Consider the following 22560-nt stretch of genomic DNA (forward strand, 5'->3'; position numbering starts at 1 on the left):
CAGCGAGACAGCACTCTCATCCTGATGCTCAGCTCTCATCGCTCAGCTGTGATGCAGAAATTTATGACCATGGGTGTGACTCAGGAGTCCCTAATCACACGGTAGGAGGCTGGTAACTTGGTTACTTGGTTTCCACACGCTCAAAAAAAGCCTAGATTGGATCTAACTCAGGAAAAGGGTCAGGCTGTGAGTCAGATACGTAGTACACACACATACATGCAGCCACCAACTGACATGTACACAAGCATACAGTACACACACACACACACTCACAAACACAGAGTCTCATACACCACCCACAAGCCCACAAGCAGATCCATCACCAAGTGCAGATTTCCAGCTCCTCTGACCTGGACTCATCGTCGGTGAGTTCAGACACCTGCTCCGGGCTGCTGCCCAGCTCCTCAGCTTCTCTTCGGGAGACTCAGTATCCAGATGAAAAGAAGAAACATCTGTGACCTCAGCATTTCTACAGATGTTCATGTTCCTTAAACAGCTCCAGAACAATGAGCAAAAAGATGACATTTTAATTACCAGTGAGAGGACTGACACAAAGTCCCCAAGCTCCTGGGTTAGGGAGGAGCCACCATAGTATAATTGGCCAGTGTCTTACTGTGCTTAGGGGAGCTGAGTGTCCAGGAGCCAGAGGGGACTGAAGCTCCAGGGAACAGTGTCCCTGATGCCAGTGATGCAATTCTACTTGGACATGCTTCCAGGTGGGAAAAGGATTTTTTAAAAACAGTTATAATAATTGCTTGTTGAGAAAGGTTTTCACAAGCTTGGGGGAAACTATTAAGAAATGGTGAGGGTTAGCAACATGGAAAATGGATGCAAGAGGAGGGAGTGGTTATCAGAGCATAGTGAGACTTGTGGGTGTAAGAGAGGACCCCTACACAGGAACTGTGGACAGCCACCATCAACCCATGGTCCAGCAGGGAGGAAAGCAGGAGAATAAATGCCCCAGCCTCTCTCTCCTCCTGCCTTTTGATCTCTTGCTTATGCTTTCTGTGGGCCAAAGCCAAAGGGCCAGGGAGCCCAGTTGATACAACCCATAAAGTTCAGACTCCTGAGACAAAAACAGGATGGAGAAGGCTGGGGAATGACCTAGAAGGGCATGTGGAGAACATCTAGCATACATTAGATCATAGCTAATATAGATAATATTTTCTGGATGGCAAATACGCCAGTACGTTTTATTCTACAGATATGCTTCCTTTCTCAGTGTAAAACTACAGGTTTATCATAGAGACTGTAAACTCTTAAAGAGCAGGGGTGAACTTTTATAGAATTACCTTCCTGTGTCCTGCCCTTGGCTCAGCAGTTCATATTCTGTCTCTGACAAGAATATTTTGGAATATTATAAGTATATTCCAAAATATACTCAGAGAATATTTTGGAATATTATAAGTATCTGCCTGGTTGCCCACTTTAAATTTAGGGATATAACTACAGGATGTTCTGTTCTATCTTATTGAGCAATTATGGACAAAAGTGGTTTTTTTTTACTTTTTATTTTGAAATCATTTCAGGCTTACAGAAAAGTAAAAATTATACCAAAAAAAAACAAAACATATACCTTTCACTCAGAGTCCCCAAAAGTAAATATTTAACCACATTTGCTTTATTATTATGTCAGTGTGCATATATATCTCTGATTCAGGATCGAGGTCTTTGGCAGATGCACCGCAGTGCTTATTATCAGAAGGCGACTGATAACAATTTTTCCAATAACTGGGGGTTTTAACCTTGGCCAATTGATTAAGGTGGTATCAGCCAGGTTTCTCTACTGTAAAGTTACTATTTTATCTTTGAAATTAGTAAATACAACTTGGGTAGACATTTTGAGGCTATAGAAAAATATGCTATTTCTCATTAAAATTTCAGCCATGATATATATGACATAATACTTAATAAGAATCTGGTGATTCTTGCCTGAAACAAGTAGCCAAATGGTGACTTTTCTCATTTCATTGATCATTCCAAAAGTACATGTACTAGTTCTCTATAAGAGGGAAGTTTTCCGTCTCTACCATTTTTTTAATCAACTTATTTATTTCATTATGGATTCATAGATTCTCATTTAATCTCTGAGTCACATAATCCATTATAGTTGTTATTCTTTTGAAGCTGAAATTATTCCAGATTTGGCCATGTGGGAGCTGGCTCCTGTGTTCCCATGATTCATTGATCACTTCCTTACTTTCAGACTCAGCAAAATTTCCCCAGGTTATCTTCCTGTGTCCTGCCTCCAATGCTAGAATCAGTCATCTTTCTCAGTAACCGGGGTTCCTTTTAGAGAAAAATGGTATTTAGAGAGAAATTTTGTTAGGTATGTTCATTGCTTACAAGGCTTCTAGACCATCTCAGAAGATGCAGCTAGGAAATACATGTAAAAGAAACACAGGAAGTATAAACAAAAAACTAACAAACCAATAGAAATGGTTACTCACAGGAGGAGGGTTGGGAATAAAGTGAAAAGAAGGGGAGGTGGGAATAGTATAAATTTTGGTACATAATACGTAAATTTCAGCCTATTTATTCATGTATTAAAAATCATGGGTTCATACTGATATCTCCATTTCCAGTTTGATACCATAGAGTTCTTTCTAGCCTTCTTTATTTCTATATATGTGACACTTTTCCCCAATAGTGAAGACTCATCCCCTTTTTCAACAGTATTTTTGCTTATTCACTAAACCCTAGAATACAGATTAAGCAATTTCATAATCCTAAACCCATATCACTGTGGATGACCAAACTAACTGCAGTTGGATATTTTTTCTTTTTTCTTTTTTTTTTAATTAAATTTACTGGGGTGACAATTGTTAGTCAAGTTACATAGATTTCAGGTGTACAATTCTGTATTACATCATCTATAAATCCCATTGTGTGTTCACCACCCAGAGTCAGTTCTCCGTCCATCACCATATATTTGATCCCCCTTACCCTCATCTACCACCCTCCTCCCCCATTACCCTCTGGTAACCACTAGACTATTGCCTGTGTCTATGAGTTTTTGTTTCTCATTCATTTGTCTTGTTCTTTTGTTGTTTTGGGTTTATATACCACATATCAGTGAAATCATATGGTTCTTTGCTTTTTCTGTCTGACTTGTTTCACTTAGCATTATATTCTCAAGATCCATCCATGTTGTCACAAATGGTCCTATTTCATCTCTTCTTACTGCCAAATAGTATTCCATTGTGTATATATACCACAACTTCTTTATCCATTCATCTATGGAAGGACATTTTGGTTGTTTCCATGTCTTGGCCACCGTAAATAAAGCTGCAATGAACATTGGAGCACACATGTCTTTATGGATAAATGTTTACAGATATTTTGGGTAGATACCCAGGAGAGGGATTGCTGGGTCATACGGTAATTCTATTTGTAATTTTTTTAGGAACCTCCACAGTGCCTTCCATAGCAGCTACACCAGTCTGCATTCCCACCAGCAGTGTATGAGGGTTCCTTTTTCTCTACAGCTTCTCCAACACTTGTCTTGTTGATGATAGCCATTCTAACTGGAGTGAGGTGATATCTCATTGTGGTTTTTATTTGCATTTCTCTGATGATTAGTGACATTGAGCATTTTTTCATATGTCTATTTGCCATTTGTATGTCCTCTTTGGAGAACTGTCTCTTCAGGTCCTCTGCCCATTTTTCAATTGGGTTGTTTGTTTTTCTGTTGTTGAGTTGCATGAGTTCCTTGTATATTTTGGGGATATTTTTTCATAGTTATTTTTTTCTTTATTCTGAGGGTGTAGAGACAAAATACTGTGTTCAGGAATTACTTGGGTTAGTTATTTTAAGTTCTCCTTCAGTCTAATCATGTTACTCATTTGAAATATAGTTCATTTGTTTTGTTTTTATCCTATTGTTTTGGTTCCCGATCCTTTTTTTTTTTTTTTAATTTATTAATTTATTTATTTATTTATTTGAGGCAGGTGAAAGATAACATGGTCAAAACATACAAATAGGTACACCCATCCCCCCATCCTTCCTGCACATTCCTGCCCCGCTCTTGCAGAAACCAGTCACTAGTTTCTGACTCCTTCCCTGTTCCTTTTTGCTCAAACGAGCCCATACGCATTTTTGTATTTCTCTTCCATTCTCATAAAAAGGGTAGCATGCAGCTGACACTCTCTGATACATTGCTGTTTTACATTAACAATACATCTTGGATATAAGAGCTAAATTTATAAATGACAAAAGTAGAGCCTGCTAATTGCTTTAGACAGAGTATGGATTGGTGTGAAATAATTGACTTTAATTGTTAACACCATAAGGAAGACTATTCTTTAGAAATTTAAATGCCTTATCTGGAGATGTGAAGGAAGTTTCTCAAGTAAGACAGGATACGGAGAGAAAGGAAGGTCCACAGCCCTAGGAAGTTTTTTGGTAGACTGGAAGGCATGCCTAATTGTAGCGGAGATTCATCCTCAACAGTAATGGCCTACAAAGGTGACTGCAGTCTCTCATGTGACTTCAGTTGGCACACTGGTCCTAATACCATACCCAGTGTGGCATAGTGACCAGGGTTATAGGAATTTTTTTTAAAGACTCTCTCAAACATTTCACACCTGGAGACTTACCCAATAGAGCAGGGCATGAGCTTAAATTCAAGAGCAGAATGCCATAAATTTTTGCAGGAAAATATGAATAATAATGCTGTACTGAGTCTAGGTAAGAAGTTTATTCAGTAACGCTCCAAATAGAACCTTAAAATGAAGACCTAAATAAAGAAATAAAGTAAAACCTCATTTTAAAACGGTAAGCGCACAGTAGGAATGTAATGAGGTAGGGGAGAGAGATGCTGCAAATCAGATCACATCACAGGAACACAACACCATGGCATTGAACCCGAATCGGTTTAACTGGGAAAATGACACACAACTGGCCAGTTTGGGAAGGGGATTGGAGATGGCTGGGTCTGGTTAGGTATTACCTATTTTATACTGAGGTTGAATTCTAGAAATAAAATCACCATCTTGAAGAGATATCTGCACCCCCCACCATGTTCATTAAGCTTTTTTTAAATAGCCAAGACATGGAAACAACTTAAGTGTCCATCAATAGATTAATGGGTAAAGATAAGCAAATAAATTATATATATATATATATATATATATATATATATATATATATATATATATATATAGTATTTGGCCATAAAAAAGAAGGAAATCCTGTCATTTGCAACAACATAGATGATAGATGGACCTTGAGGGCATTATGCTAAGTAAAGTAAGTCAGACAGAGAAGACAAATACTATAAATACTATATAATCTCATTTATATGTGGAATATAAAAAAACAGAACTCAGAAACAGACTAGATTAGTGGTTGTCAGGAGCGAGGAACGGGGGATGGGAGAAACGGGTGAAGGTGGTCAAAGAGCACAAACCTACAGGTATCAAATGAACAACTTCTTTTTGTAATTTACAGCATGATGACTATAGTTAACAAGACTGTACTGTGTATTTGAAAGTTGCTGAGGCAGTAGATTTTAAATGTTCTCACCACAAAAAAAGTTGTACCTATGTGAGGTGACAGATGTGTGAACTAGCATTGTTGTGGTGATCATTTTGCATACGAGGTCGGACAGTTAAGTTCAGGAACTCATCCTAGAAAAAGTGCTACGTACCTCATTGCTGAATATCACTACGGTCACCTCCAAAGTACTCCCCTAGGGAAGCTATGCACCGATGCCAGCGCCTAGTCCACCCTTCAGAGCAATTTTGGAACTCTTTTTCTGGAATGGCCATCAGAGCTGTCATCATATTACACTTGATGTCCTCAATGTCATCAAAATGTCTTCCTTTCAATATTTCCTTTATCTTCAGGTAAAGAGAGAAGTCTTTGGGGGCCAGATCAGGTGAGTAAGGAGGGCATTCCAATACAGTTACTTGTTTACTGGCTAAAAACTCCCTCACAGACAGTGCCATGTGAGCTGGTGCATTGTCGTGATGCACGAGCCATGAATTATTGGTGAAAAGTTCAGGTCGTCTAACTTTTTCATGCAGCCTTTTCAGCACTTCCAAATAGCAAACTTGGTTAACTGTTTGTCCAGTTGGTACAAATTCATAATGAATAATCTCTCTGATATCAGAAAAGGTTAGCGACATCATTGCAACAAGTTCACAAAACTAATTGTCAGACTTTTATTTCAAATCATTGCATTGCACACCTTAAACTTACTCAATGTTATATGTCAATTATATCTCATTAAAGCTGAAAATAAATATTTGTTGAATGCAAGAATAGAAAGAAGGAAGGCCACATGAATATTTAGTGGAGGACGCAGGACCCAGGGCTTTCTGTCTTGGTAGTACTTATTCTTAACATGTAGCTTAATATTTATTTATTTATTTATTTAGATTAACATTTAGAAATTAAACTCAAGGTTAAGGAAAAAGACACACGTGTTGTATGAGTCAGTGGTTTATACTGAGGGCTATAGAAGAATGTGTATTTCCTATAAGATTGTTGTGGGTGATGTTCACCAGAATACATGATACTCTCTGTATAAAGTCCAAAAGGACATTTCTCTCTGGTGTCAGTGCCAGTTGTTATTCCCATTTTCCAGGTAAAAAAACTGAGGGTCATAGAGGCAAAGTAACTTGTTAAAAGCAGTGAAGTGACAAGGCCAGCATTCTAATACCTCCTTTCCTCAACAGTAACCCTCAAAACACTGCTCTGAGCTTAAACTCTGAAAACATGTTAATTTTGCAAAGCCCCTTTGCTTGACCCAGTGCTTTAAACATACATAAACCAACACTAACCTAATCCCACATAGAAAACAGTTTAATCCACGTGGCTCTCCAGACACTGGAACACACATACACACCATTGATCTGCTCTCCCTGAATCCCCTGACCACTGCAACCTCCTTGCAATGATCTATGACCAGCCCAATTCTAGAACATACCTTGGTCCACATCTGAATGTCCAAACATAAAAATATTCACCCACATAAATACCTGTCCACCCTTGATAACCCATAGCTGGGGAAACTGAAGTATGCCCTTGAGGTGTTGCAGGAAGGTTAAGAAGCTCTGAGATTAGCCCCAACATCTAGGCAGGAAGCCTCGGGGGTCCCTTTCCCTGTGGAGTCAGCTCTGCTAACTGTGATTCTTATCTGCTTTCTCTGGCTGGAGAGATCACAGGATACATTCCCCTGAGAGGTCATCACACCACAACTCCCTCCCCTAACAAGGGCTCCAGAGGCCAGCAAAGTGGAGCTGAAGCTCATAAGACACGGACTGGGCTTCCACTATCAAGAGTCAGGGCATCCCTGCCTTCTGAGATGAGGAGCTGGGGAAAGCAGCTACATTCTGGGGACCAGACGTTAGGAAAGAAACGAGGGGGTTTGAGGCCAGTGAAAGACAACGTGTTAGCCCTTTAGAGTATTAGTCCCTCTCCCCTTTCCTGTCCCTCCCTTGTTAATTAGAAATTCCTGGGAGAAACTGAGGGAGCTGAGCTTTGGCTGAGAAGCAGACTTGTTGCTGATTAGCAGATGTGGTGCAGATCAGCTTCTGGCGAAACCGGGAAGGACAGAAAAGCATCTGGATAAGAAGGTGAGCTGCAGGAAGCCGGCCATTCCTTTTGGTACTTATTCTGTCCTCCCTGATAGCTTCGAATATTTTGTGTATTAAGAAGTCATAGGGTCCAACTAAAACTTGCACCTGGCTTTTGGTTTTCAGCCCAATCAGTCTGACCTCTAGGCCATCTGAAACATAGGTTTTGGTGAAAGCAAAACCCCATCAGTAGAACGAAACAAAACGGTTGTATTCCCAGCCTCATCCATTCACCGTGTGCTTTCAGAACTGTTCTTCCTGCTTCTCAGATTGAAAACCTTCTTCCCTTTTTTCTAGTCCTCAGCATGGGTGATCCCCATGTGTAGGACACGGTCCCCCAACCTCATTCATTAACCCAAATCTCCACTGATTTCTTGTAGTCCGCTTTCCCCAGGCAGCCCGGCCCACTCACGAATGACTCATTTTTTGAATTGATCTGTGTTTAAAAAACTGTTTTTCAAACAGGGAATCTCACTTGCTATTCATGAAACATCAGGCATCAGCATGTGGGAAGGTGACGGAGGACAAACCAACCCCCCATCTTTTCTGTAAAGTCCAGGGCACTGTCCACTGCACAAACACAACTCCACACACCAGACACACCTCAGCCTGCATGGCCAGTTTTTTTCCACCTGACTTTGGCCAGTTAATCATGGATATTCAAATTTCCAAATGCTACCACCTGTACAGCACAGAATGGCAGGTCACCTCTCTTGCAAATACAAGGCTAGATTCTTGTACAGATGGGAGAAGAAAGCTTGTCAGTTAAAGGGGATAGAAAGGTAGTCCGTGAGGAAATGACCACCATAAGGAAAACAGTGCCTGTCCCTGACTGTGATATATCTACAGACCAATATTTACACCAAACATTAAGAGGTGGAACATACGGGTTAAGAGCATGAGCTTCAAATTAAATCTGCTTGGGGCTCACATCCTGATGGTGACTCACTTCCTTAATGACCTGGAGCAAACCCCTTCACCTCTCTAAACGTCACTCTCTGGTAACAGCACAGGCCTCCTAATCCCTTAGGATTTAGTGAGATGCTTGGTATAAACATGTACTAAATTTTCGATAAATATTGGTTATTTGTATTAACTTTAATTGCGGATTCATTCGAATCATTCAATGTATAAATAAATATTCCTTCTATAACAAAGTCTTGTAAACTCATGAAATCAGTCTGGCAGTTTGGAAGGAGGGATATGATATTTTAAGCACGTGAATTAATTGACACTGAGAACACCCAGGAATAGCAGATTGGGGAAGGTGACACTGGGGCTGAGAAGATCAACAGTTTCTCCTGAGTGTTTACAATATGCATATCTCTCTTCTAAGTGCTTTAAATGCATTATCTCACTAGATCCTCATGAGAACGTGGATATCTAGGTCCAGTAATACACATGAGGAAACTGAGGTCTACAGATGTTTAGTAAGTTACAACTAAAATGCAAGTATGTTTTAAAAGATCTACTCTCTCAGCAACTTTCAAATATGAAACACAGTATTATTAACTATAGTCATCAAGCTATACATTGCATCATTTAATTGTTAATGAAATTACAGCATTTAATGATTAAATGAGTTAATATATTAACATATCAATGTTACATGAATTAGTATATTAATATGTAATATAAAATGTTTTTAAATGCATGAAAAGTTCCGTGTAATAAGCCCATTCAAAATGTGTGAAAGCATATGCTGCCCCTAAAGAAATTATTTTTTAAACAATTTGGTGATAAATGTTCATTGTAGAGATTTTTGTAGTAACCAAGAATATATAAATAACTAACGTCTCAAAATGTTGGAAAATCCCTGTGTAATATGTCCATTCACAAGGTATGGCTGACTCTAAAAGAATTGATTTAAAACACTTTGCTGATACCAGATCTCTCATTGCAGAGTTTTTTGTAGTAGCAAGAAACAGACGCCACTTTGATGTCTATCCAGGTAACTGGATATGACTGAAAAAAAAAGATCCATATATTTTAAAAATTAACATATTTCTCATAGATATTTTTAGATACATATATGAAAGTTGGATTTTAAAAACATTTCATTGAATACTCAGCAATTGATGCCTACCCTATACAAATATGATTTAGGACAGGGGGTTACAGAAAGGGAAAATAATTTACAAAGAGGTGAGACTCGCAAAGACTGATGATGATAGAATGCCATGAGCCAAGGAGGATGACCTTGTATTTTGTATCCAGAGGGGAGGGAAAAAAAAGAACACTCTTTTGAACTGGGTTCAACATTCCTCTTAGATTTGCCCTGTTGGTCATTTTGGCAAACCCTATTTTTTTCCAAGACAATGCTAAGATGAGCTTTAGAATGACACAACTAAATTGGCTTTGATAGGGAATGAGTGTCCTGTGACCTTTCTATCTAAAGTACCTCCATCTGTACTCCCTGTGCAACTCCATTCCTTTATATACTGACTTATTTTGTTCTCAGATTTTATCCCTACCTGATATTATATCACATATTTTGTTTGTTGATGATCTGTCTCCCCAACTGGGACATGAACTGCACAAAAGCAAGGATGTCTGGTTTTATTCCTACATTCCCAACAGGGAAACGCTGCTTTTCAAAGAATAGGAACTAATGAACTTGAATCAGAGAGGTCCATCTCTGATGGTTTCTAGAGGAAAACTCTTATCTGTCCCTCTAGCTTTCAATATAAAGCCCTGGAGATGCCCATGGATTTGGGAAGGGAGAACCTCATCAAGGCTTATGAGGTTGACAAGCTGTCCCTGCAGCTAATTGTGACCAAACAGAGGAAACACAGACTTGCTGGGTTCTCACAATTTAGGTTATGGAATCAGAGCATGTTAAATAACAAAATTTCTGGTATATAACTAGATCCAAGTCAATGGAAAAAGTCAACCAAACCAGCAGTGTCTCTGAGTTCATCCTCCTGGGACTGTCCTCCCGGCCTGAAGACCAGGTGCCACTCTTTATCCTCTTCCTCATCATATACATGGTCACCATGACAGGGAACTTCCTCATCATCCTGGTCATCTGCTCTGACCCCCAACTCCAGACCCCCATGTATTTCTTCTTGACATTCCTGTCTTTCACTGACATTTGCTTCACAACAACCATCGTCCCCACGATGCTAGCTAACTTCCTGTCAGAGAAGACCATTTCCTATGCTGGGTGTCTGACACAGATGTATTTTATTTATGCTTTGGGCAACACTGACAGCTTCCTTCTAGCAGTCATGGCCTTTGACCGCTATGTGGCCATCTGTGACCCCTTCCACTATGTTACCATCATGAGCCATCGCCGCTGTGTCCTACTGGTGTCCTTCTCCTGCTCATTTACTCACCTCCACTCTCTCCTACACACACTTCTGCTGAATCATCTCACCTTCTGTGACTCCAATGTTATCCATCACTTCCTCTGTGACCTCAGCCCTCTGATGAAATTGTCCTGCTCCTCCACATTTGTAAATGAAATTGTGATAATGACAGAAGGACCTGTGGTTTTGGTGACCCCCTTTCTATTCATTACTTTCTCTTATATACGAATCCTCATCGCAGTTCTCAAAATCCCCTCAGCGGCTGGGAAACGCAAAGCCTTCTCCACCTGTGGTTCTCACCTCACCGTGGTAACACTCTTTTATGGAAGCATCTTCTATGTCTATTTACAACCCCTGTCCACCTATACTGTCAAGGACTACATAGCAACAATTGTCTACACAGTGTTGTCCTCCATGCTAAATCCTTTTATCTACAGCCTGAGAAACAAAGACCTGAAGCAGGGTCTGAGGAAGCTGATGGGCAAGAGGAAATTCGAGGTAGTGCCCTCTTGACAAACCCATTGGAGTCTGCTCCACTTGAATCTGGTCTCTGCTGGTTCTTGGTGAACAATCAAACTGTTGGAGGTTAGCATTTTTAACCCATGTGAGACAAGGCTATTGTGGACACGTACAACCATTGATGACATCCCCACCAGCTGGCCCTGCCTCTGCTTAAATCATGATACTCTTCCTCCACTTTCCTACAAAGATCCATTCCTTTCTCATCTTCCAAATACTGCTTTAATTCTTTTCTCCAAAATATTTCCTGAACAAGCCTCTCTCTTTTTATTAAGACATCCTCCAAAACCCTTCCCATTTCAGTATATTGCTGAAAATAATTACTTAATTTATAGCAGTTAAATGCCTTAAATACTTGAAGAGGGAAAGAAGAGGAGGAGGAGGAGGAGGATTACATTTTACCTAATTTTATAATTTGGGAGAGTTTTATAATTCTTTATTTTTCTCTTTCTAAAATTTTTACTTTTATTTTCCTATCCTCTATACTGCGGTTTTATTTCTTTTAAATTTTCTCTAATTTTTTCCATACGATTAAAAAATGCTAATGGCCAGGAAGAACAAGAATCAAGAATGGTGACATGAAAATTATCCATTTCACATTGGGGAGGTTGGACCCTTTCTTCATTCCGGCTATCCCTAAAGCTGTATGTCTAAAAATACGTGATTTAATACTTTATTTGAGAAACTCCAACCCTTAGAAATCTAACTCAGAGAAATATTATCAGAAATGTATACTGAATATATATATATATATATATATGTAAAATCCCAGTGTATAACAAGTAAGAAGTGGCAACAACCTAAAATCCTATCAATAGGGAATGGAGAAATTAATTATGATTAATTACTTAGACTGTAACAATATGCAGCGGGTTCAAAGAATAGAATGGATCTCTATTAGTTCTTTGAAAAGCTATTAAGTAGAAAAGTCAAGATGGGGAGCAAAGTATAAAAGTACGGATCTTCAGATTATCATGCTGAGTGAAATAAGTCAGACAGAAAAAGTCGAGAACCATATGATTTCACTCATATGTGGAATACAAAACTGAAAGCAACAAATGGACAAAACAAGTAAACAAACAAACAAAAACTCATAGACACAGACAATAGTTTAGTGGTTACCAGAGTGTAAGGGGGAGAGGGGGCAGTGGAAGAGGATAAAGGGGGTCAAATACATGGTGATGGAAGGAGAACAGACTCTGGGTGGTGAACACACAATGCAATATATAGATGATATATTATAGAATTGTACACTGGAAACCCATATAATTTTATTAAGCAGTGTCACCCCAATAAATTTAGTTTAAAAAAAGTATGAATCCATTGTGTTTAAAATATATAAGTGTATATGAATATGTATATGTGTATAGTCACTAGAGTAAGAATTGAAGTGCAGGGGGTACAGAGAGGGAGAGAATTTCCACTTCTCTATACACATTGATAATGTCCGAATTTGTTTAAATAAATATTTATTGCTCATGGAATTTAAAACTATTCATAAATTAGATGACCAATGCAATGGGGAAAGACTTGCTTTGTAAGGTACCAGCTGAAGAGAAACTTTCCAGGGGCTTGCATGTCTGAAAAACATTTTTTGGCTCTTTCCCTTGAATGATAATTTGATGGGATGTAGCATTTACTTACTAACACTTTTGGAACTTACAGACATGTCTACGTTGTCCTACTGCATCAAGTGTTTTCAGTGAGAAACAAGAGGCCATTCTAATTTGTGTTCCTTTGTATTCTCCTCCCCTAACCACAGCCTATAGACAGCCTACACCAAAGATGGCCACGCTGCCACGGCACAGGCCTTGGAGAGCAGACCCTAATTCTACCCACTTTACTCCAAGCCTGGGTACAGGAGCCTGATTCAGCATTGTCCTTGGAAACTGACATCCAATTCTAAAATTTAAATGAAAATGAACATGACCTAGAACAGCCAAGATGATCTTGAAGAAAAAAAAAAAAATCACAAAGTTGGAGAACAAACATAACCAAATTTCAAGACTAACTGCAAAGCAAAAGTAATTAAGGCAGTGTAGCCTTTGTATAAGAATACATTAATAGAGCATTGTAACAGAATAGAGAACCCAGAAGTAAATCCTTATTTATATAATCACTTGATTTTTTGGCAAAAGTGCCAATGCAATTTAATGGGGAAAGGAGGACCCATTTAATACATTATGCTGGAGTAACTGGATATGCACATAGAAAACAATTCAACCTTGACCCCCTTACTCCATGCCATACACAAAAATTAATTCAAAGTGGCTTATAGACCTAAGCAAGGGCTAAAACTGTAAGATTTCTTGAAGAAAACAGAAATATATATATAATATATATATGTATATATAAGATATATTCGTTACCTTGAGATGAATGAAGATTTTTTGGTCAGGAAACGCAAAGGACTAACCAACCACAAAAGAAAAATTACTAAATTGAGTTCATCAAAATTTAAAACTTCTGCTCATCAAAAGACCCCTTAGGAAGTGAAAAGGGAAAAGTATTCACAATACATATATCTGATAAAGAACATTTCAGAATACATAAAGAGCTCATGCAAATCAATAAGCAAAAGTACAAAACTCAATTTCTTAAAGTGGGCAAAAAACTTGAACAGTCATTTTACAACAGAAGATATTCACATGGCCAATACCACATGTGAGAAAACACTCAACATCATTACTTATGAGGGAAATGTAAATTAAAGTCACGATACAATACCATTGAACACTTAATAGAATGGCTACAATTAAAAAGACAATACAAAATTTTGGTAAGATTTGGAGCAACTGAAACTCTCATATATTGGTGTTAGGAATGTAAAATTATAGAATCGCTTTGGAAAACAGTTTGGCAATTCCTAATAAAATGAAACATATAACTAACTTACTTCTATTTTTTTAAAAAAAAAAAGCTTGTGCAAAAAAATTCATAGCAGCTTTCTTCATTCATAAGCGAAGCTAAAAACAACCCAGATATTCATCAACAGGAAAGCAAATAAATAATCAGTAAAAAGTTATACACTTAAGAGTTAAGTCACTTTACTATATGTAAATTATTCCTTAATTTTACAAAAAGTTGAATGACCTGGAGATGATGAACAAAGGCTTTTGGGACAGTTCTGCACTGGTACACAATATAGATTAATATCAGGCAAATGTGTGCTTCATCAAAATGTAAGGGATAATAGAAAGGAATATCTTTGGGAATTTTAGGAGGTGCAGAGGTGGGAATGAGAGAGTCAGGAATTATGCTACCTATCATCTCACAAAAATTATCTTCACCTCACAAATTTTCTGTTTTGTGAATCCAATTGACTTGAATCCAGGATAACATTTGCATTTTTGCTCCGAATTCTATTTAGATTCCTCTAAATTTGTGCATATTCCTAAAGGAAAAATGGGTTGGATAGCGACTTCACCGAGTAGGGCTAAATTAAGACTGACCATGGATGATGCCTCACCCCATCTTGATAGATGTACTGTACAGTCCCATCATCATTTGCCTTTCTACTCCTTCCTAGAATTGGACAAAAGCAGCTCTGGAAAGCTTAATCCTGCTCCATGCCTGTAGAGGGCAGTATAGCTGAACCAGAAAGTCTACCCAGAGAAGCCCAGTCTGGGTTAAGCAGGTAGTCATTCGAAAAGTGGGAGAACCAGCGCAGCTGAAAAGAGATCACATAATAGGAAATAATGGCAGGGAAGGGAGTTGTCATTCTTTTCTTAAGAAACTACCTCAGAGCAAGAGAATAATCTTCTTAGCTGTTTCTCTCCTATGTGGTGCTGAGTAAAGGCCAATACAGGAAAATGCCCCAGGATTCATTTTTCCCTGAGAAGGAGGATTGGACCAAAGCCATACTACAATAATTTCCTGAGAATTTATGTATGCAATTTGGGTATTTCATCAAACAGAGTTCCTTGATGACCTGCCTAGGTAACAGTAGATTGGGATTATCATTTTAGTCACATTTTGCTTTTATATGTCACATTTTAGTCACATGTTGCCAATTCTCTGTAGCCCTAAGAGGATTCCTTCCTTTGAACTTCACTGGACATACTGTGACTGTCAGCTAACAACCGCTGTGTTATGTTTCTATAAACCAGGACGACATCCTAATGAGAGAAAGTACCTGGGTTTGAGGAAGACACATTGCTGTTGTCTGCCCAGTGTGTTGGAATCTAAAATTTGCTCTTTTGACTCTACCAGATATGAGTGTGGACGGAAAACTATCCTGGCAGGTATTCAAGGAATCAGTGATGTCTGAGAAGGGAGTATTGCCATGACATGGTTGTCACATATCAATGATGATTTCACTCTGGAACTTCCAAAAAAAATGATTATGGGAAGCCTTTAGGGTACTTGAACTGAACTGCATCTGCCAAGTGAATATGCTCATAACATGCTCATATGGCAATTTCTTGAGGAACACAGTACTTTTTTGGAGCACATAATGTACTCGAATTAGACCCATGCCACAAATACTCATGGCAATACTTGTGATCACATAACATTGGTCCAGAGGACTATGAGGGACTTGGGGAGTTGGGAGCTTGATTGTGTTCAGTCAAGTTGAAAGTACTTTCCTGGAGAATCATTAGAGTCTAACTGGTCACTTGAGGGAGTCCTCTTCCAGGAAACTGACTGAACTTGGCACTTGGCCCAGAAATATGATGAAACTGCATTTGAATGGACCACGCATTTACTAAACTGACTCAGCATCTTGCTTGTCAATAACTTTGGAAGGGAGCGCATATCCTCACCCAGGAAGGGACAATTGCCATGTTGATAGCAATAGTATCTGATATATTTAAACAGTGTGGCTAGTTATGCTACCGGCTCAGGTAAGAGGAGGTTCATTTGTGGGAACACTTGACCAGCCTAAACTATAGCAAGATGTCACTGGTAAGCATGGTGTTTACTGATACTCCCTTAGAGACACAGTGTCAAAAAGTAGAAAAGAATTTTGGACCTCTGTGATACAATTGGTGGAGTTGGAACAGGTTAAGGATCAACCTTAGAACATCCCCCTGAGAGACAAATAGGCAGTGTGTCACAATGATCCATGAATCCTGACTTAATATCAAACTAGTTCCTTGGTAGATGGAGTAGAATATGCCCACAGAGCAGATGGAACCTAGAGTTTACTGAGCAATGACGTTTAGTAATTACACCAGTTATGGGAAATGTATGGTATATGATGAAATGGGTTTTGCAGGGAACGTTAGGAAATTGTCAAGGTTATAATAACTAATGTGGACATGTTAAACATTATTTAATCTTTCGGCCACAACTACATGGCATAGTAAAGAATTTTTACACTAGTTATAAAAGTAAATGAAAATGGAACATAGGTATAAAATGGTTGCCTGAATTAAAAGATATTTTGGGAAGTCAAACTAAAACTTGCAATTGATATAATACGCATGGAGACTTATTGGCTAGAGAAAAAGGTAAATTTAGCTTTAGAAAAGTAATATATGTAACTGAATGCCTGTGTCAAAACCTTAAAAAATGCAAGGGAGAGAAATAATCCAACTAAAAAAGATATATCAGAAATCTTGTGAGGGAATATAATCATGGTTCATTGTGATTACAGGGAAAGTATCCCAACTCCTAATTGGATGATAGAAGTCTTAGTGTTGTGGAGTTTTAAAATGTCTATTTTTGTACATCAAATGTAGACATTAATATATCAAGAATTATTTTTTAAATGCCTAATGAATGTGTAGGATTTTTTTTTTCAAAGAGTCGTGGTTGTTTAAACAGTGTAAATCAATTGATGTAATTTACCACATTAATAGAATACAGGAGAAAATAAGATTAATTAACAAATGTAACATTTGATGAAATTTAACATCAATTTATAATTAATAAAACACAAAAATAAAACTGAGCAAACTATGAAAAAAGGAAACTTCCTTTATTTGATAAAAAGTATCTACAAAAACTATAGCAAACATCACACTTAAAGATGAAATATTTAATGCTTTTACTCTGAGATTTAGAAAGAGAAAGAATGCTCACTATTACAACTTCTGTATTGGAATTTCTAGTCAATGCAGTAAGGCACGGATGGGGAAAGGCATAAAGATTTGAAAGGAAAAAATAACTGACTTTTATCATAGGTACCATTGTTGTAAATTTATTAAATCCAAAAAATTTTTACACATAAATCATTATAATTAATGTGAGTGTATCAGAGTCACTGGATTCAAGGTTGATGTACAAAAATCTGTATTTCCATAAAGGTACAAAACAATAAAATTTTAAAAGATCTCATTTAAATAGCATTAAAAATTAAATACCTAGCAATAAATCAAATGAAGATATGGAAGACCACAACACAGAAAATCATAAATCATGACTGCATTAAATTTAATAAAACATAAATGAATGGAAGGATAGACAAAAGTTCACAGATTAGAACATGGAATATTGTAATGATGCATTCACTCTAAATTAAACTAGAGATTCAGTAAAATCCCATTCAAAACCCAAGCAGTTATTTTTGGAGGAATTGATAAGCTGATTCATAAATTCATATGGAAAGCCAAAACTGACTTGAAAAGAACAAGATGGGAAACTTATTCCACAAGATATCAAGGCTTGTTATAAAATGACAGTCATTAAGTTAGAGTAATACTGGCTCAAAAGTAGTCAAATAGACCAAAGGAATGAAATAGAAACACCCAAAACAGACCCTAAGCAATTGTAAGATGATATCTTTCTTCGAAATGGTTCTTGGTTACTTGGATATCTATGTTGGGAGGAAAACCCCTACCTCACACCATATAAAATAATTGCTTCATACTTGTAACCCAAAGTGTAAAAGGTAAAACAATAAATATTCTAGAAAATATCATAAAAGCATATTTTTATGGCCTTGGAATAAGAAAAATTTTCTTAAATAGATACAAAATATAGTGACCACAAAGGAGGAAAAAAGATAAATTACTCCCCATTAAAATTGAGAACTTCCATTCAACAAAAGGCACCACTGAGAAAATGAAAAGGCAAGCCACAGAGTAGCAGAAATTATTTGCATTTACATATGACTACAACAGGATTATGAATATATATTATCCATAATATATATTTTAAAATCTCAAACTACTAAGAAAAAGACAGACCACCCAATAGACAGATGGGCAAGAGATGTGAACAGGCATTTCACAAAAGAGGATTTGCAAATGGCCAGGAAACAAATGAGAAGGGGCTCAATCTCATTAGTCCTCAGAGAAGTAGAAAATAAAACCACATGTGTTGGTGAAGAGAGCACTAGAATTCATATGCTACTGATGAGAGGTAATTTGCAACAAGCACAATGGAAAAATGATTCGGCACTGTCTACAAGTGAGTGTATGAATATCCTATGACCCTGGTATATGCCCAACAGAAAGTCATGTGAGTGTGTTCCAAACATTTACAACCACATTTATCACAGCATTAGAAGAACCAAGAACTGAAAACAATCCAAAGGTCCATTAACAATAAAATCATAAATTAAATCAGAATATAGTGATACAAAAGAATTCTATAAAACATTGACAATGGACTAGCTACAGCTACACAAAGCAAAAATCTCGGGGGGGCGGGGCAGGGAAGAAAACGAAAACCTCTACTAAATTCTCTGAAACATAATCTTGAACAAAAGACACCAGGCCCAAAAGAATGCACATGATATGATTTCATTTATAAAAGATCAAAACCAGGAAAGCCTAACCTATAGTGTTAGCAGTCAGAAGAGTGGGAGGAGGAAAGGATAGTGATAAACAGGGAGCACGAAGGGGAGGGGCTTCTGAGGTGCTGGTAAGAATTCAGAAGTGTTTAAATGGGTGTTTTCATTTTGTGATCAATCTCCTGTGACTTGCATAATTTTCTGTGTGTATATCACACTTCCATAAAATCTTCTTAAATCATCTGGAAGTTATTAAAATAATTGGACAAAGTATTTGCCCTTCAGCTTGTAATGACTTGTTAAGCAATGCTATAATATTGATCAGGGTTCAGTAAGCTTTATCTGTAAAGGGGCAGACAGTGCATGCTTTGCAGGCCATATGGTCTCTGTCACAACTACTCAACTCTGCCATTGTAGAGTAAACGCGGTCACAGACAATACGTACGTGAATGAATGTGCTGTGTTCCAATAAAACTTTATTGCAAAACCAGGTGGTGGGCCTGATTTGGCCAGCAGGCCATAACCTACTGACCCCTGATGTATGCAGTTTAGTTGAGTTAGACACTAAATGGAAATATGTATGTATATTTCTATTTATAAATTAATTTATAGTAGTATTACAGTTGTTAAATAATTTGAATATCAGTGCTGTCTATATGCACTGACGTAATATTCTCTAAGGGGAAGAAGCTGTGGAACAATACAGCTAGCATGGCTTCATTTGTGTCTGCACTTAGTTGGGTATAAATGGAAGAGTTCTATTAGAACTGGGAGTGGAGACTTTCACTTTTACTAACTAAACATTAGATTTGTTTGAATATTTATTTGAAGATTTTATTTGAATATGAGTGTGTATACTTTTGAAATTTAAAAACAGAGCTGTAAAAGGGAAAGTTCCAGGCTAAAATTACAATGAAAGTGATACACATCGCCCACAGGAGAAACAAAACCAAAAAAAAGCACGTTTCTACATACATACAAAAAGCACATGCTATGTCAGAGCGTGCACACTCCCCTGTAGCCCATCTGATAATGTTCTAAATGACACTCTAGCAGAGCCAGGGATGTCTACATTAAGAATCGTTATCCTAGGTAAAGACTAACATAGAGGACAGCCAGACCCTCAGAGAGCTGCATACCTGCATGTATTGGGCCCCCTTAGGATCACTTTGACTAAATTGGATCTTGGCAGCATGACCCTTAGGCCTCCACTGAGGACCTTTAGGAGAATGTGCTGTTGTTTCCTCTCAGGACCTTGCTAACAAGGCTTTTCATTGCTTGCACAGTAATATCTTCGTGAAAATCCACAAGAGCTATGTCTCTCAGAACACGGAGCCAGAATTGGTAGTGCATCTCCTAAATAGCGGCTTTGTTTTTCATCTCTTGGATACTGAGAATCATATAAATGACCTCACCCTCTTCACTTCGGTTATCAGAGAGCTCAGAGTTAAATGAGCTTCAAACAAAACATGTCAGAACTTCCTACTAATTTTGTGCACTCACACTTACCATCATTTTCTTCCTGACACCTTACTTTTCTGCTTCTTGTCCCTCAGCTATGTTTTATTTCATCTTGTTGTATCTATCTTTCTAAACAACCCCATTCCTTTTAGAAGAGAATGACGTTGAAAGAAAGGAAAGGAGGAAGGGCAGGAGAGAGCAAGCAAGTGGGGAAGGAGGAGCGAAGGGAGGAACTCCATCCCACAAAGCACTTGACTAGCTGTTTTTATGTGAATCTGGAGTATCTCAGAGTATAACTTTCAGGGATCTAAAATATAGGTTAACAGAAAGTCTAGTCTCTCTCCTGAACATGCCCCACTTCCTCTGAAATGTACAGAAATTCTTGAGGATGCTTCTTAGCATCCTCAAGCTGAGGATATGAGCGAGGCCAGCATCTCCTCTTTGACCCAAAAGCCAGAGGAGCTCTCTGGAGGACAGATGACTCCACATCAGCTAACAGAGGCTAGTATCTGGAGGGAGCTTCTGGTCCACTATAGCTCAATTCTAAGAGCTTCCCCAGTGGGTAAACCATATACACATTATTCTGACTCCATACTGAAAATCCATCACGAAGGAAACCCTAACATCAATGTCTCTTGAACCCAAAGAACCTGATACTATCTCATAAACCAACATAAAACTCTAATCTACCTTCATCACTGTCCTTGTCTGAGCACCTGTGCCCCCGCTCACACACACACACACACACACACACACACACACACACGCACATCACACCTTTCCATTGCCTGAAAACTGTTGTCTCCTTATATTAATCTGTCCCATTGTGGGGACAGAGCCAGGAGTGCAGTTTCCAGGCTCTCGGCCTCACGTGGAAAGGTGCTGGCTCAGATAGTAAATGGCCATCAACTGTGATTGGATGGCCATCAGCTGTGGCTAGTTGGCCATCAGCTGTAACCAGTGAGCCATTGGCCACTAATATAACTGCTGTGGCTACACTAGCAGAAAAAATGGGGGCTAGCAAGAAGATGGTGGCTGGGCTGGCAAGCACGGATTGCAGTTAGGATGGCGGGTTGCGGACAGTGTGGATCCAGCCTCCAGTGAGACTATAGTGCCGCCAGCGAGAATATAGTAGTATGACTCTGCTATCTATGGCTCCGCTGTTCCTTTTTGTCCTCACCATATCCTGTGTTCTTATGTGGGGAGCGGGAGCAGAGACCCCACAGGCTGCCCCACGTGACACCCATCCACACCAAAAAAATAATAACAATTCACCTCTATTGACATCCCCCTCTTCCAAAATACCCACCATTGTTTCTCAGCTGTTAGTCACCCACTAATGGGGGAAGCTATCACACCTGTGAGGTATGACCATTGACTCCAAGGGGGTTCTGGGAATATTCTCAACACCAAGTAGGAGAGACCTCACATTCTCCATCCCCTTGGGCTGTGGTTTGCTTTGTAAACTTGGAGAAGACACTGAGCAGAGTTCCTGAGGGAACAGCAAGGAGAGAGAATGCCCTGTTCTGTCAGAGCACAAAGGGCCCTGAGGTGGCCCAGTTAAAGAAGATTAGAACATTACAGGCCGGGACAGGTCCCAGGACACAGAAGTCCTCAGCTCGGTGACTCTGGGTGACCCTGTCTTCAAAAATGAGGAATCAGGATGGGGCTGGAGACCAGAGGTGGGGAATGAGAAAGGAACTTAGAACAGTGTTGGGGACCTGTTACCCCTGTGGACCATGCAGGCTGCTCTCCTCATTCTTCTTAGTTTTCTCGGTCAGAGATGAGGGGGGCACATGAAGAGGCTGGAGCCCTTAACTGAAGTGTGGATTCTGAATCAATTTTGCAGACCTGGTGCAGAAAAGTCTTCTACATCTGGAGAGACTATGATGGAAAGAAAAACGTCTGGATGTAGGAAGCAACCAGGACTGAATTTTCCCCGTTCCCAACCCACACCTATCAGTATGCCTCTGTCGCTGCCCGCCATCTGAGCACAGTGAGT

The 22560-nt window shown here is 38.7% G+C and overlaps 1 protein-coding gene across 1 annotated transcript; it reads left to right on the plus strand.

Annotated features, from left to right (window-relative positions):
* The first annotated feature begins 10456 nt into the window (after positions 1–10456).
* On the plus strand, positions 10457–11407 carry LOC109447143 (olfactory receptor 1L8-like). Its single transcript, XM_019731176.3, has one exon. It carries the CDS (start codon positions 10463–10465, stop codon positions 11405–11407), a length of 945 nt encoding a protein of 314 aa, XP_019586735.3. The 5' UTR covers positions 10457–10462.
* The last annotated feature ends 11153 nt before the right edge of the window (positions 11408–22560 follow it).

This window comes from Rhinolophus sinicus, chromosome 16, assembly GCF_057876585.1.
Source record: "Rhinolophus sinicus isolate RSI-liver-muscle chromosome 16, RSI-T2T, whole genome shotgun sequence".
Classification (NCBI taxonomy): domain Eukaryota; kingdom Metazoa; phylum Chordata; class Mammalia; order Chiroptera; family Rhinolophidae; genus Rhinolophus; species Rhinolophus sinicus.

Bases quoted from the DNA above. Each gene is read 5' to 3' on its own strand.
- LOC109447143 (XM_019731176.3), top strand. From the start codon at position 10,463: ATGGAAAAAGTCAACCAAACCAGCAGTGTCTCTGAGTTCATCCTCCTG.